The sequence below is a fragment of the Grampus griseus genome (assembly GCF_964374135.1).
Source record: "Grampus griseus genome assembly, chromosome: 6".
In the NCBI taxonomy this organism is placed as follows: Eukaryota; Metazoa; Chordata; class Mammalia; order Artiodactyla; family Delphinidae; genus Grampus; species Grampus griseus.
Genome location: NC_139000.1, coordinates 3,778,110 through 3,793,562, shown reverse-complemented (window position 1 = coordinate 3,793,562; position 15,453 = coordinate 3,778,110). Strand labels below are relative to the sequence as shown.

Here is a 15,453-nt window from a genome sequence, read left to right as displayed (position 1 = left end):
TTTCGTACTAAGTGAAACTTGGGAAATGAGACATTCCGATGGGCAAAGACAGGGGCCCCCTTCCTCTGGAAGCTCCGCGTGCTGAGGGTTAAGGAATGTCACCTTCCAGAAGGCCCTTTGGTAGGAATGAAGCCCAGAGAAGGCTCAGGGCACATCATTTGCAGGTGGTGGCCGCTGTGACTCACCGGTGATTGAAGCACAGAACTGAGCTCTAGCTGCTCCTTCGCCCGATTTGGGGGAGAAAACAAGAACAACTGCACACGTGGCCCTAGTGCGCACTGGCCATAGCGCTCACCAGCACCGACCGTGGGACTTTAAATGGCATACGAGCAGGTGAGAAGTTATTTTTCCAAAGGCCCAGAAGAGTTTTTACATGTTCTGCACCCACATAAAAGCGACGGGAGCTCCCGGGCCGTCAAGCCTGCATGACATGCGGCCTGGCCCTGCGGGTCATGGGCGGGCCCCGCTCCGTGGCTGCCGGTGGGGGGGGGGGGGGTGTGGCCACGCTGGGAGCGCTGCACGGAGTGCAGCTCAAGTCGGAACGAGTTTAGGAGGTCAGACCTACGTATCTCAAAATCCGGAGCTCGGAATAAGCATCTCCCCACAGCACCCAGAGAGGCCGCCAAAAGCCCAGGATCAAGAGACTTAGGACGAGCTAAGCCGGGGCCCTGGAGTCCTTAGCCCAGTACATGTGGAAAGATGGGAAAGCAACAGTTATTAATTTTGCTGCTGATTTGAAAGGAGGAGGTGTTGGCAGCACCTGTGAGGACAAAAAAGAACGTAACTGAGCCTGCAGAGGTCACAGCTGGGACATCACATCATGAGGCCCCGCAGGGGGGAAAGAAGAGGAAGTGGCTCCCTGGGGGGAAGACGGCATCTGGATCTCTTCTCGGAGCTGCTGGTGGCGGCAGGGACCTTGAGGGTGGCCGGGATGCAGTGATAACCCTGCTGCCCGTCACTGGGGCCTGCAGCTCCGAGGCACGTGGAGAGAGAGATGGGCAGCGGGTGAGGCCGAGTCAGCCAGCGGCCAGGAGCTCGGGGCAGAGTCCTCAGTGGAGGAAGTCCAGCCCCCGGAAAGGCACTGCCTGCCTTCAGCCGGGGGGGGGGGGGGGGGATGAGGGGGGCGGTTTCTACACTAGGTTGACTGCAGGGCAGGATGTTCCGGCAGTGACATCCACCAGCTCCGAGGTGCTGGGGCTCTGCCCCTGGGGGGTGAGGCCGCTATGTCCTTATGAGAATCTCTGCCCCTTTAGATGAGCTCCCTGAACCTTGTAGGATTTCTGGAACCTTCTGGATTTCACGTGCAAACCACTGGCAGGGGCTTCCCAGGAATGCTGCTGACACCCAGCAGAGATGTCCGACACACGCCCAGGGTTCTGTGAAGGGAAATCTGCATCGCCTCGATGGTCCCACAAGGCGGAGAGGCAGCCGTGTCTCCTCCTCCCAGAAAATCCTGTCAACGGGCTGAAAGCGTTCGGGGCCATGCCTCGCTGCTCATGAGGATTCGGGAGGAACCTTCTGATCCAGGGCAGTGCTGGGAGGATGTGCTGCCTCCACCCCGCCTCACTCTTGCCTGGAAAGGAGAACCACTCATCCGACGGGCCTTGTCCCTCCAGCTGGCAGGCCCTCGCCCCTGGTGTAGAGGGATTCCCTTCCCACTTAAGCCCCTACTCGGGGCTCTTCCTGGGGAGCCTGGGCTGTTCTCCCCAACCTCACTGTCGGGGTGTGGCCGTTTATTGTAAGGTGTCACCCTTGCATCCCAACTGGCTTGTCCCCAGGCCTGGACTTGGGGGGCGGGGGTCATGTTAGGAAGCCCAGCTGGGCCCTCAGATCCCGGCCACATTCTCCATCCGATGCTCCCAGCAGACCCTGGGTCTGTCTCCTACTGGGTTCAGAACTCAGGTGTGATGTGGTTGATTCCCACCCCCAGATCTGCACCTGCACCTGAGACCCCAATGCCAGATGCCAGCGATGCTGGCTTCCAGAAGCTGTCAGCCGCTGTCATGAGAGGTGGCCACGCAGAGCTTCCGGGTTCAGTCTGACCTCGTTTTCAGACCCGACTTCAGTGGAGAATCATTTAAATTTTGGTCCTGTTTCCGCTGGTGGTGATGCGGGCGGCCAGACCCGGGTGGTTCCCGAGCTCGTCCTACCAGCCGAGCACTTTGGTTCTCCCGGCAGCGTTTCCACAGCCCACTAATGAGCCCCTGTTAGTGGTGAGGAATGTAAATGCATTCTTTGTTATCCCTGTGAGATCGGGATTAGTGAAATGACAGAATTTATTGCTTCTGTTAGGAAGATATGATATTGGTGGTTGTTGTGTCTTTCATTCTGTAGGAAGTGCAAAAGTATAGAGCTACATTGTCTAAGTAAAGAGAAGGTCGCAGAGGGAAAAATTTAGCACAAAGCGTTGAAGATCGAAGCTACCAGGGTCTCGCTCACTTTATAGGAAATTGGGAATTTTGCACCGTCTCCTAGGTATACACCAAAAAAAAGAGAAAAAAACAAAACAAACCCCCTAAACATCTCTGCCTCTTGCCCACCAGTGAAAAGGCTCCTTGGGTTTATTTTCAGGGGTCAGAGAGAGAGAGAGATTGGAAGATGCTGTACTACTGACTTTGAAGACGGAGAAAGGGGCCTCTGGAAGCTGGAAAAAGCAAAGGAAACAGATTCTCCCCAAGGGATTCCTCAGGAAGGAGTGCAGTCCTGCCAACGCGTGATTTTAGGACTCCTGACCTCCAGGACTGTAAGATAGTAAATCTGTGTTGTTTTAAACCACTAAGTTTGTTTCAGCCACGATAGAAAACAAATAACCTGGCAATACCCAGAGATGGCAAAGCCGTGGAGGACTCGAGCGTTCCGGGCACGGCTGGGAGGGGGACACCTTACTTCGGTGTCACGAGTCATGCCCGCTCATGGGTCGCAGGCATCAGTTCCTCCTAAGATGCTTCGGGGTGTCTGCAAACCCGTGCCGGTACAGAGGGCGCGTCATAGTATTGCTGAAGGGGTGCAGATTTGGAGACCAGCTGAATATTCACTTTCCGTAACTCTTTATGTTGAAAAACAATTCAAAAGTACGGGAAAGTTGCAAGAAGAGTCAAGGAATTTCCGCCTCCCCTTGTCAGAGATTTACCCACTGTCAACAGGGCCTCATCTGCTTGGTCATCGTCTCTCTTCCTGAACCACAAAATGCTTTCTCGTGGAGAATTAAACAGATTACCCTCCAGTCTGTGCAATGGAATACTACACAGCAACGTTTACAATGACATAAATCTATTAACTTGTTATCCTATTCACTCATTTATGCAACAAATGTTCTGTGGGGTGCTCATCACCTCCCCACCCCCCTGCCCCAGTAAAGGGGAAGCTGGCCTCGCTGGAGGGCAAGTGTGCTTGAGGGGGTGCCAGGCCCCCGTCCCTGCTTGCTGCTCCCACCCCTGGGTGCACACACCCCAGCCTGTCCTCACAGCAACCCTGCAACCTGGGGTTTCTGTCTCCATCTCGCCACTGGGAGGCCTGGGCTACGTGGCCGGGGTGGAGGGCAGCGGGACCTGAACCGGACAGGGAAGCACCAGAGCTGGCACTGGTTTTCACTGGCGCCCAGGTCTCCTGTTCACACATCATCCTATTCACCACCCCGGTGACTCAGGAGTGAACAGACTCGCCTGCCGAGAACATCATGTCTCACCACGCAGATCACTGTGCCTGAGGGATCCCATGCTGCCTCACCTGAACTTCACCCTGGAGACTAGAACACCTCAGGGAAGGCCTTGGGAGGGCCAGGGCGGGACATCCTTCCTGGGGGGCTCTTTGGGCTGAGGTCAGGAGCAAGCGGCCTGTCCCACGCCTCCCAGTCACAGCTTACTCCATCCGGAAAACAGTAGGAGAAGGGGAGGGCATCCTCACAACACGCGCACTGCCCATCACAACGGCCCCTCCTCTCTGGGTCAGTTTTCTTCACAGCAAGTACCTGTCCATATCAGACTTGATAACGAGCCTGTGCTGATTGCACAGAGGAGCTACAGCCCTTTACATAAGAGTGGAAGAGATAGGTGTGGGAAACGCACTGCCCGCGGATGAGCCCAGACGTGAACTGGCTCTGAGGTCCTCAGTACCTCGGTCCCTTCTCTGTGGCTCCTTTGTGGACTCAGGAGACTGGAGAGAGTGGTCTCAGTGGTGCCCTTCCTGGGGGTCAGATCTGGGGGATGCTTTCAGAGCATAGGTCACAGAGGGGTCTGGAAAGATGATCTGGTCCAGCCTCCCCTGAGGACCAATGGCTGGTCAGTCCTCCCTATCTGCAAAGCTCTCTGAACCTTCTAGCTTCTGACTGCTGATTAAATTGGAATCTTGCCCGATGGTATTTTTCTGTACACCAATTAATGAGGTGGGCGGCACTATGGCCTCTCCCGGCTCCCAGGTTTTTTTTTGTTTTGTTTTATAAATTTATTTTATTTATTTATTTTTGGCTGCGTTGGGTCTTCGTTGCTGCATGCGGACTTTCTCTAGTGGCGGCAGCTGGGGGCTACTCTTCGTTGTGGAGCACGGGCTCTAGGCACGCGGGCTCAGTAGTTGTGGCTCGCGGGCTCTAGAGCGCAGGCTCAGTAGTTGTGGCGCACAGGCTTAGTCGCTCCGTGGTATGTGGGATCTTCCCGGACCAGGGCTCGAACCCGTGTCCCCTTAGTTGGCAGGTGGATTCTTAACCACTGCGCCACCAGGGAAGTCCCCCCTGCTCCCAGTTTTAAGCGTTATCAGTTATGGAAAGCAAGCATTCTTGAGAAACAGGAACATTCCACACCACCAGTGAAATGCATCATGTCCACAGACCCCTCCCCCTCACTTGGAAGCCAAAGGGACCAACCAGGGAACAAAACCAGAGCCTTTGCCTGCCAGAAAGCCCAATTTCCATTCCCTGGTTCTTTTCCCCAGTTTGGGCCCCCGCGTGCCCAGAAAGCCTCACACAGAGGACTCTCTCTTCAGAGCCTAGAAGGTCGTGGCAGTCATGGCAAGTGTGGCCTACCTGCGGTCTCCTTTTCGAAAAAGGGCTGGATCATCTCGCCGTACTTGGACTTGTCTGCCATGGCCTCTTTGAGCAGTTGCCCACAGCAGACTAGAGGAGAGAGGAACAGAAAGACGCCCGTTAAATTTTAAATAGAAGGAAGAATGAGAAAAAAAAGAACCCCTCCCAGTGCTGCCTGCTGCGGGGAAAAAAAAAAGGTCACTGAAAAAAAATATAAAAGTGTTTTTCTGAGTGTGGGTGTGTGTCCAAGTGAAAGTAAGTATCAAAAAGGAATAAAAAAGAAGCCAAGGAGGAAGATGCGGAATGAAAAAGAATGCATTTGGCAAAGAACATATTAAAAATGGACGGTGTGGAGAAGACATAACAAGGAATGTCACCACCAGAGAAGGCCCCGCAGGGCCTCGGCGACACCCAGGATTGCTGGCCCCAGCCCCGGAGGGTGTTGAGAGTGAACGTTCTGGCGGAGAACCGCGTGGACCTGCGTGACATCCATGTTCACGCTGTTATCACGCAGGGGAGGGTGGGGACGCTTCTTGTTTCCATAGCCCCCTGGGATGACGGCTCCACAGACATCATCAGTTTCTATCACAAAGGGACACACAGGTGCCTTCCTGTCACAAGCACCACTGTGTCTCTAGACCCCAGCCGGGGCCAACACACAGGGCGTGTCAGTTAACTAGTGTGGAAGGAATTAACACAGCTGCCCTCTCCTTGGCTATGAAAACCGTAACAGCCAAAGCCAGAAGGGCCCAGCCATGTTTTCATGAGTTGGTAATTGCACAGGCTTACTTTTCTTAACTTTAAAGCTAAGGACTTTACTTCCTGCCTTAAAGAAACCGAAACCAATCCTAAAATTAACTGCATAAAGGGAATGTTTAAGACAATGACCACCACCAAAGACGTATTCTTCCGTAATGACATGTTAATTCACTGTGTGATGGCGGTGATCGTATCCAGCGTGGCTGGCAGCTTCGCTCACTAAGGGAAATGTAAGGACTAATAAAGGCTGTCAGCTACTGAGACCTCTAGTTACGCCAAGCACTATGCTGGGCTTGCTTTGTATTGTCCAGTCCTCACAACAAACTGTTGCTTTGTAGATAAGGAAACTGAGAACTGAAGATGCTGTACATACTGTTCTAGGTCACGGAGCCAGTAAGTGGCGGAGCTGGGATTCACACCCAGGTGCATGTGACATCAAACCTAGGCTTAGCTTCCAGTTCAGGACAGGAGGGAGGTGCAGGTATCATATTCACCTTCTGTCATACAAAGCCATAAAACTTAACAAAATATAAGAGGCAACTCTTTTCGGGCACTGGACAAGACAGGCACGGGCTGTGATCCTTGAGAGATGGGACACACACAAAGTGAGACCCTCACTCGCCCTGGATTTCGACCTATGGGCACTTTCCAAACCATGGCTCGGGAGGAGCGGAACCCAAACACAGCAGCAGGAAACAAGGATTGGAGTTTGGGGCCCTGAGGCAGCTGGACCATGTGGGACAGAATAATGGAGGGGGGGGTGGGGCAGGAGGGGTTCCGGAACCTGCCTGAGGGTTTACTTGAGTCACTAGTCAATGCAAAACTGCACGTGTGCAGGGGAGATGCCACAGGGCCTAGGAGACAAAAGCTATGGGGAAGCTGGGAACTGAGTGGCATCTGCCAGCCAGAGTGAGAGATCTCGCTCAACACCCCAGACATGCAGCTGAGACTCCAGGAAGGCCACGCTTCAGGTGTAGGGATACACGAGCCCTAGGGGAATCCCACCCTAATCCCATAGTAACAAAGACTAAAAATAAGCCTCAGTGGGGTCAGGTTGGTCCTCCAGTTAACCACCTGTTAGAACTCAATTCTTTTTCAGGCGATATTCTCAAAGCAGGATCACACAGTCCAGACTCTCAGGAATGTGAGAACCACAATGTCCAGCATATAATAAAAAACTACTGGAGAGGAAAATACCACCAGGAAAGTGTGACCCCTACAAGGAGAGAAAACAGGCCATAGAATCAGATCCAGAGATCACACAGATATCAGAATCTGCACATAAGAACTATAAAATGTCTATTATGAAAATGTTTAAACTTTAAAAGATGATTAAAATGAATGAAAAGATGGGGAATCTCAGCAGAGAAATGGAAACTATAAAAAAGAACCAGATGGAATTTCCAGAATATCTTAAATGGAAAACATCACTGGATGGGCTGCCATCAGTGAATCTGAAGACATGAAAAGAGGCACTAGAAAGCATTCAAACTGAAGCAAAGAGAAGGTGGGGAGGGGGCCGGAAATAAAGAAAAGGAATAAAACCTCAGGGAGTTGGAGGATAATAGCAAACAGTTTGACATACATGTACCTGGAGTTCCAGAAAGCGGGGGGGGGGGGGGGGGGGGGGGAGAGAGAGAGAATATCTGAGAAAATAATGGGAGGAGAATTTCAAAATTTGAGAAAAAATATCAACCCACAGATCCAAGATTCTGATGCCCAAGCAAAACAAACACAAAGTAAATCACACTTTGGTACATCACCGTTAAATTTCTGAAAACTAAACAGAAAATATTAGAAGCAGTTATGGGTGGGAGTAAGATGTTTTATACATAGGAGAAAAAAAAATCTCTGAGTTCTCATCAGAAGCAATGCAACGGAATGCATCAATGCAACAACGAAATGACATCTTGAAAGTGTTAAGGTTGGGGGGGACCCTGTCAACACAGATTTCTATAAGCAGCAAAAACATCCTTCAATAATGAAGGTGAAATAAAGACATTTTCAGACAGATGAAAGCTGAATTTCACCAGCAGACTTGCACTACAAGAAATGTTAAAGGAAGTTCTTTAGGTTGAAAGAAAATGATATCAGATGGATCTTAGATCTAAACAAAGGAGTGAAAAGTGTTGATATTGAGTATATATAAAAGCTCTTTCCCCCCATATGTTGACTTAAAAAAATGACTGTTTAAAGCAAAAATAATTACAATGTACTGTAGGATTCATAACATATGTAGAAATGAAATGTATGACTACAATTACACAAAGAACTAGAGCAAGGTGAAGGGAAATACACTGCTGTCAGGTTCTTGTGTTATACATGAAGAGGTATAATATTAATTCAAGATAGACTGTGATAAGTAATGGATAACAGTTAACCCCTAGAGCAACCACAAAGAAAATAAAGCAAAGAGATACAGCCAAAAAAGGCAACAGAGGAAATAAAATGGATTACTGAAAAAATACTTGATCAATCCAAAAGTTGGCAGGAAAGGAGGAACAAAGAACAGATAACACAAGTAGAAGATAAAAAACCCAGAATGGTAGACTTGAAACCAACCATATAAAAAATTACTTTAAATGGAAATGGACTAAACAATTAAAAGGCAGAAAACGTCAGGCTGAATTTTTTTTTAAAGCAATTATATGTTGTATTCAAGACACATATTTAGAATATAAGACATAGTTAAAAAAAAAAAGAATAGAGTATATACTTATCAGACAAAGTAGACTTTGAGAATTTACTGGAGAGGTAGAGGAGCATTTCCTAATGATAAAGGGATGATTTCATCAGGAAGAGATAACGATCCTTAGTGTATACCCACTTAACATAGCTTCAAATCACACGAAGCAAAGACTGGCAGAGAAATAGAGAAATCCACAGGTAAAGAGTTGGAGATTTGAACGCACCTCTCTCAGTTACTGAAATAACAAGTAGAGAGAAATCATTAAGGACGCAGAAGAAGTGAACAACACCATCAAACATCTTATCCTCATTGACATTCTTAGAGCACAATATTCAACAAAAGCAGAATACATATTCTCTTCAAGTGCACATGGAATTCACCAATCGAGAGCATATGCTCGTCCATAAAAAGTATCAATACATTTCAAAGGATTGAAATCATATAGGGTATGTTCTTCGACCAAAATAGAATTAAAGAAACAAAGAAAAAAAAATCTGGAAAATTTCCAAATATTTGGGAAGTAAGAAATACACTTCTAAATAATACATGGGTCAAAAAAGAAACCACAAAGGAGATTAGAAAATATTCTGAACTGAATGATAAAACACAACACATTAAAATTTGGGGAGATGCAGCTAAAGAAGTGTTTGGAGAAAAGTGTGTAACGGTAATGTTTATATTAGGAAAGAATGGTTTAAAACTCCTGTCTATAGCCACCTCATTCTGCAAGATCCTATGAAGACAGTACTGTTAACAGTCTGCTCTTCCTAGAGGTTCCAAGTACTAAGGCTTTAGACACACATGACCTGGGACAGTGTTGGGAGGAGCCCTGCCCCACCTCATTCCTTCCCCCAGCAGGGCCCACCTCCATCCTGAAGGGCCTCTCTTCTTCTTTCTACATGTTCCCTATCTGTGTACCAAATAACATGCACTGCATATAGCAAGCACTCAGTGAGTAAAATTAATAGTATTTTAATAAAATGCTCCATGGTTGTTCCTTGTCAGAAAATTCATGCTCGGTGCAGGGAAAAAAAAAAAGTCAGAATTGTGTAATACGTGTTTCTACAGAGATAACCAGTTTGGTCCTTCAGCTGTTTTCTTGAACATAGATTAACACATTTTTTTGAACAAAAATGAGATCATTCGGGCTTCCCTGATGGCACAGTGGATTACAATCTGCCTGCCAATGCAGGGGACACGGGTTCGATCCCTGGTCTGGGAAGATCCCACGGGCCGTGCAGCAACTAAACCCGTGCGCCACAACCACTGAGCCTGCGCTCTAGAGCCCGCGAGCCACAGCTTCTGAGCCCGCGAGCCACAGCTACTGAAGCCCACGCGCCTAGAGCCCGTGCTCCGCAGCAAGAGAAGCCACCGCAATGAGAAGCCCGCTCACTGCAACAAAGAGTAGCCCCCGCTCGCCACAACTAGAGAAAGCCCGTGTGCAGCAATGAAGACCCAACGCAGCCAAAAATAAATTACAAAAAAAAAAAGAGACCATTCCCTGAACACTGTTGAGTGACTTGCTTTCCACCCCGCCCCGACATAACAATATCTCACGGACATCGAGTCACTTTACAGGTTTCTTTTTAATAGCTGCCCAGAGCTTACTTTAACTAACCCCCTCGCGAACAGAGTTTGGGGTTGCCTTTATTTTTCACTATGCATCCTTCACATCTCTTGTTGAATACTGTGGGGAGTGTTTCAGCAGAATAAAGTCCTGGGCGTGAAATCACTGGACCAAAGGGTTTGCACAGTTAGCCTGGTAATCAGGAGTGGCCTTTATCTTTCAAAAGGTTGTACCTGTTTATATACTCGCCGATTATAGACAGGAGCCTTCCAATAAACCTTGTTGGAGTGAATGCTGGTTATTTGTCTGGAGATGTATTCCCACGACCGAGAGGTTCATAAATATGGAGATAAGAGCCAAGGCAGGGGATGGCCGGGGGGGGGGCCGGGCTGCAGCGGGGCTGGGCGGGCAGCTCCTGGAGCTCTGGGTGCAGACAGGCCTCCGCAGAGAGACCCCAAAGGACAGCTCGGTGCTTGCCTCTGCAGACCACAGGTCCCCTAAACAGGTTTACGGAAATCTCATGACGGCTTGTATTTCTCAAGAACACCTTTGAGAAATGTCAACTTTCTGAGCCAGTCTCCAAGTGCTCGGTTATTGAAAAGAGGCCCCAAATGGCTCTTCTGCTGCAAAAGCAAAAACGATGGCGAGCTTTTCTATTTTCCTTTTTGGAAAAATCTAGGCAGGTAGTTTCATTTCTTTATGATTGGTGTGCTGAAAACATTTAAATTTAAAAATACTTTTCTTGAATGGGAGTGTCTGCATAAACAAACTCCGGCACAGTGACAATTATTTAAATTAAGCTGTGCACTATATTAAGGTGTCACTGTTGTGTTTTTCAGACCCTGCCTCTGCCATTAAGGCTCTTCTCACTGTAACTCTTCATATGTCTTCACGTAACAATAAGTGCAGGCGCGTAAATAAATGTGGGTGTGGCCACACGCAGACTGTGGCCCATTCTTTACAAAGTCATCCCTAACCACAGCTGGAATTTTATTCTTATAATACTCTTAAGAGGAAAACTCCGAAGGAGAAGGAATTATTTGAATAATTCCATTAAAAAAAACCCGTTGATACAAGCAAAGCATTTTTTATCATAAAGCAGCCAGGTGAGTTTTCCATACTAATTAGATCAGAATACTGCTATTTAGCATTTTTACTAAAATACTAATACAACTATTAGTGGTTTTTTTCCATACTAGTCAGAATAATTGCTCAGTTCTCCACCTTCAATCTATGGGTATGATATTTGTCATTGACTCCTGGCTGGGAATCTCAGTGGCTTTGGAATCTTAAGCTGGAGGAGACCTAATTGAAAAGGATTTTTATTCGAAACTTGATCTTTCTGGGGTGGCATGTATATATTTGTGCATGTCAGTATACATGTATATCTGTATGGTGTATATATATCATTTGCGGGCATATACATGCATATTTCTGTATTTGGGGGTGCAGGTCTCATGTCTCCTGCTTAAATAGAGGTTATTGAGGCTTCTGGAGCACCGAAGTGGGAGGGGGTCAGTGCCTTTAACTCCCTCCAGTGCTGTGTGTCTGCTATAGCCTCCCTTCCAGCCCTTTATCCTCCTGAAACCACGCTGGCATCCAAGACCATCTGGGACCACCCCAGGAAAGACCTGGAGGACTAATTTCAATATTTTCTCTCTTCCTGGTAAAATATTTATTGAAACTGTGCTGAGCTAGAAGTCTTCCTCCGGTTCAGAAACTGTTTGCCTGTAAACACACTGACCTGGGTTTGGGGAACCAAACAAGACCGGAGAAAATAAATGAACAGCAGGTCCACATTATGCAAGAACTCCGGCTTCTGGGGAGACTGCAGGGGCAGAGCACAGAAAAACCACTGCGCCAAAGGACGTAAAAAATGATGACCAGAAAACGTTCCAGCTCTTTGGGCTGCGGGCGTGTTTTTATTGGTTAATGTTTTTATGGCCATATTCTTTGGGAGGCAAAAACCTTATCCCTGCAAAGATGGATTAAATGAAAATTGTTCGCAGCAGAGAGCAAGAAAGAGAAGTGATGCCGATCTCCTCGCCGCTCCCGTAACACGGGGAGGTCTGGGAGGGCAGGAAGCAGGGGAGGCTCTAGAAGCCGGGTGGCCGCCGGGGCACTCACCGTTGACGAGGCCATATTTCTGGGCCAGGAGGGCGGCCTGCAGACTTTTCCCGCTGCCCACGGGCCCGCACAGCAGCACCCTCGGGGTGAACGGGGCGTTAGATCGATGGATGGTTTGGACATAGGTCAGAGCTGGAACGAGAGGATGTGAGGATAATAAACCAGGGTCCTAAAGAAAGGGAACCAGCTTACGACACCTCTGCCTGGGCTCTTTTAACGGCAGTAATTATTTCTCTTTTACAGCTCCGTGGAAACCCTCTGTGAATCTGCCGGGTAACCACAGGGTGAAGCTGCGGGGAAGGAATTACCCTTCAGGCCGGGGCACCAAGGCGGGAGGGGACAAGGAGAGGCACAGAAGCCACCCTCCGAGCAGAGCACTGCCCTGGATCCCTCTGACACAGCACAGGGGCCGTGCTGCCCTCCTGGTCAAAGGACGGCTGGCCGCGTGGTTGGGGGCTGGTCCCAGGACACAGAACACACACTGAATACTGGGTTAGGGTGTTTCCAAATTGAATCCGGGCTGAGCGTCACCCTGAAGCCCCGGGACCAGGCCGACCTCCTAGAGTCAGACACGGGCTTTGATAAACGCGACAGGCCACGCGGGGGCCTCGTACTCGGGGACTTCTAAAGGCCTTCGGAATTGGTGGAGAATAATTTGCAGCCGCGCTCCAGTGACACCAACTTTATTGCAAGTCTCCAAAGAGGCAGTGATCAAATGGGTCCCGGGAGTGGGCAGATGTCGCCCTGGCCCAGGGTGCCCCTGGCATCTGAGGAACAAAGAAGTAGGGAGACAGGGCTGAGGCGCATGCAGCGTGGGGGGCACTGGATGCCCAAAGCTACTGAACATCAAACCAGGTCACCTCCCTTGAGAGTGGAGGGCAGAGGAGGGGGCACGGGTGGGCTGAGGAGGCTGCTGAAGGGCAGCCACTCGGCACCTGGGTGAGGGGAGCGGCCCGCCCGCTGAGGCAGAGGGCGGGGGTACCTCCTCCTCAGTCCCCCTTGCATCCAAAGGGGGTCTCCCTCCCCGGCCCCGCCTCCTGCCCGGGTCCCCGGACCATCCTGCGCAGGTGCCGGGCTGCCTGAAGTCAGCATGTTGGCCCCTCACCCAGGATGGAATCCATCCGAAGACAGGAAGGTGTCCCCAGGCACCACCTCGAAATCCGCGACAGGTGTGCAGGGTCTTCCAACCTTGTGCTTGACGTCGGGGCACCTCCCCGGCCTCTGCCCACCAGGTGCTGTCACGCTCCCTAGCTGTGACAGCCACAAACGTCTCCAGACATTGCCACGTGTCCCGCTGTGGCGAGAGGGCAACATTGAGAACCAATGACATATATTCACTGGGCAAATTCTGAACTCTCAAATCTTTGTAGGATGTTTTCATTGGAAGGGACATTAGAGATGCTACGATTCCCCTCTGTTTTAGAACTAAAGGTTCAGGTAAGTTACCTGTCTTCAAGGTCAAGATGATAGCCAGCATCTTCACGGCAGGGATGCATCTGCTGCTAAGCTAACCTCTACCGGCCTTACCTTATCTGATCCGTGCACGGTCCCACGAGGGATGTGCTTTCCTTGTCCCGATTTTACAGACAGTTGGCAGGGCTGGGGCAACTGTCCCAAGCCCACTGCCACGGGTAACACTTTCCATCAGCGAGACGAACCCGGAGGAAGAGATAAAGATAAAGACAGCAAGGCTGTCTTTATCCTCAGACCTTCCAGGATCCAGCCCGTCTGAAGAGCACAAATACTACAGGCAAAGCAGCCTGCTTACAAATGATGCTTAATTTACAGTAAATAACCAAGTTAATTAGAAGTAATGATCCCCCAGACGGTCTCAACAGCTAATTATTCTTTTGAAAAATATGTGGTTGCTGGATGCATAGCAGAGATATTAAAAAAAACAACACAGAGAGAATTTTGCATTCCAATGTTCAATTTCTCTCTCTGCATTATTAATTAATAATAATTAATATTCAGACACTCACATTTTTATTTACAATTTCAGGCATGAATTCTTTATGAACGATCGTATGAACTTTTAAATTTAATTAAGTAGTTTGGAAGTAATTAATGTGTAAATTCAGAATCATGGCATAAGATAAATGTTGTGGTTGTTTATCTTCGGAGCGCAGTGTTTGCTACTAAAGACTCTTCCGAGATGCGAAATCGCTGGAAATTTATAAGGCATCCATAAGCCTGGCATTTTTCAAAGTAGCATCACTCTCCAGACATGCCCCCTCGTATACCGACCCCCTTCGGAGAGCGAGGCTGTGCCGGCTCCGGCTCTCGCTCTCGGTAAAGCAAAGCCGCTCAGACAACAAGGCCACCAGCAGGTGGGGGCCGGTGGGAGGGCCGCTCTGGGGAGCTCAGAACAACCTCCCCACCAAAAGTAAACTTCTCTTGAAGAGATCTGAGAGAATATACCAAAAAAGGGCATCGTAAACCATCAAGTGTCTTAAAGTCCCTGCGGAGCTATTTTCATTGTGTCAGGCACCGGCATCGCACAGAAGGGGATAACTGCTTGTGGAGGCAACTGAAGCTCGGCAACACTTTTAAAAAATGAGGGAATTCCCCGCGGTCCAGCGGTTAGGACTCCGCGCGTTCACTGCCAAGGGCCCGGGTTCGATCCCTGGTGGGGGAACTAAGACCCCCAGAAGCCACACAGCGTGGCCAAAAATAAAATGAAATCAATAAAAGAAAATAATAAATTAAAAAAAATAAAAATGATAAATGCAGCTGCTTTGGGGGAGAACTCTTCTAACTTTCCTTGTCTTTCGGGACCGGATGTTGAATCCTGATGATAGCAACGTCCGATGTTTACTGAGCCGTTCTCTGCACCAGCTACTGGGCTCAGGGCTGCAGATACCTGCGCTGCAGGATCTCACGGAGCCCTCACCTAAGTCCGTGAGGAAGGAAGGATTTCTGTTCCCATTTTGGGGATGACAGAACTGAGGCTCAGAGGGTTTAAGAGAGTTGCCGCAGACTGCAGAGCTGACGTGTGGTGGGGCTGAGGTCACCTGGCTCCAAAGCCTCGGGACTCAATGGTCACACCCCTGACCCCCAAACAGGCCTCTTTCAGCCCATTTCTGAACATCTGTTACTGTTCCCAACGGCAGGGCCGTGCCCGGCATGCAACTGCCTATCCCTGCCCTCAGTGGACTCAGGACACCTGAGTTGTGTTGTGGTTTTTTGGGTTTTGTGGCGCTGGTGGGTTTGGTTTGTACGTTTGTTTGTTTGAATATTTATAAATTTTCTCTTCCTCTTCCTTCATCCTCAGGGCAAGACTTCTTGCTGCATGTC

At 49.2% G+C, this 15,453-nt stretch overlaps 1 protein-coding gene across 2 annotated transcripts in view; it reads right to left on the bottom strand.

The window, feature by feature from the left end:
• AK8 (adenylate kinase 8) overlaps positions 1-15,453 on the bottom strand; it is a gene marked incomplete at its 5' end in the record, with an annotated part of 134,194 nt that overhangs the window by 76,017 nt on the left and 42,724 nt on the right. For both annotated transcript variants that reach the window (XM_082656115.1, XM_082656116.1), the window contains 2 exons: positions 5,015-5,104; positions 12,157-12,288. In XM_082656115.1, coding sequence (XP_082512241.1) covers positions 5,015-5,104; positions 12,157-12,288 — 222 coding nt within the window. The remainder of the gene's footprint in view (positions 1-5,014; positions 5,105-12,156; positions 12,289-15,453) is intronic.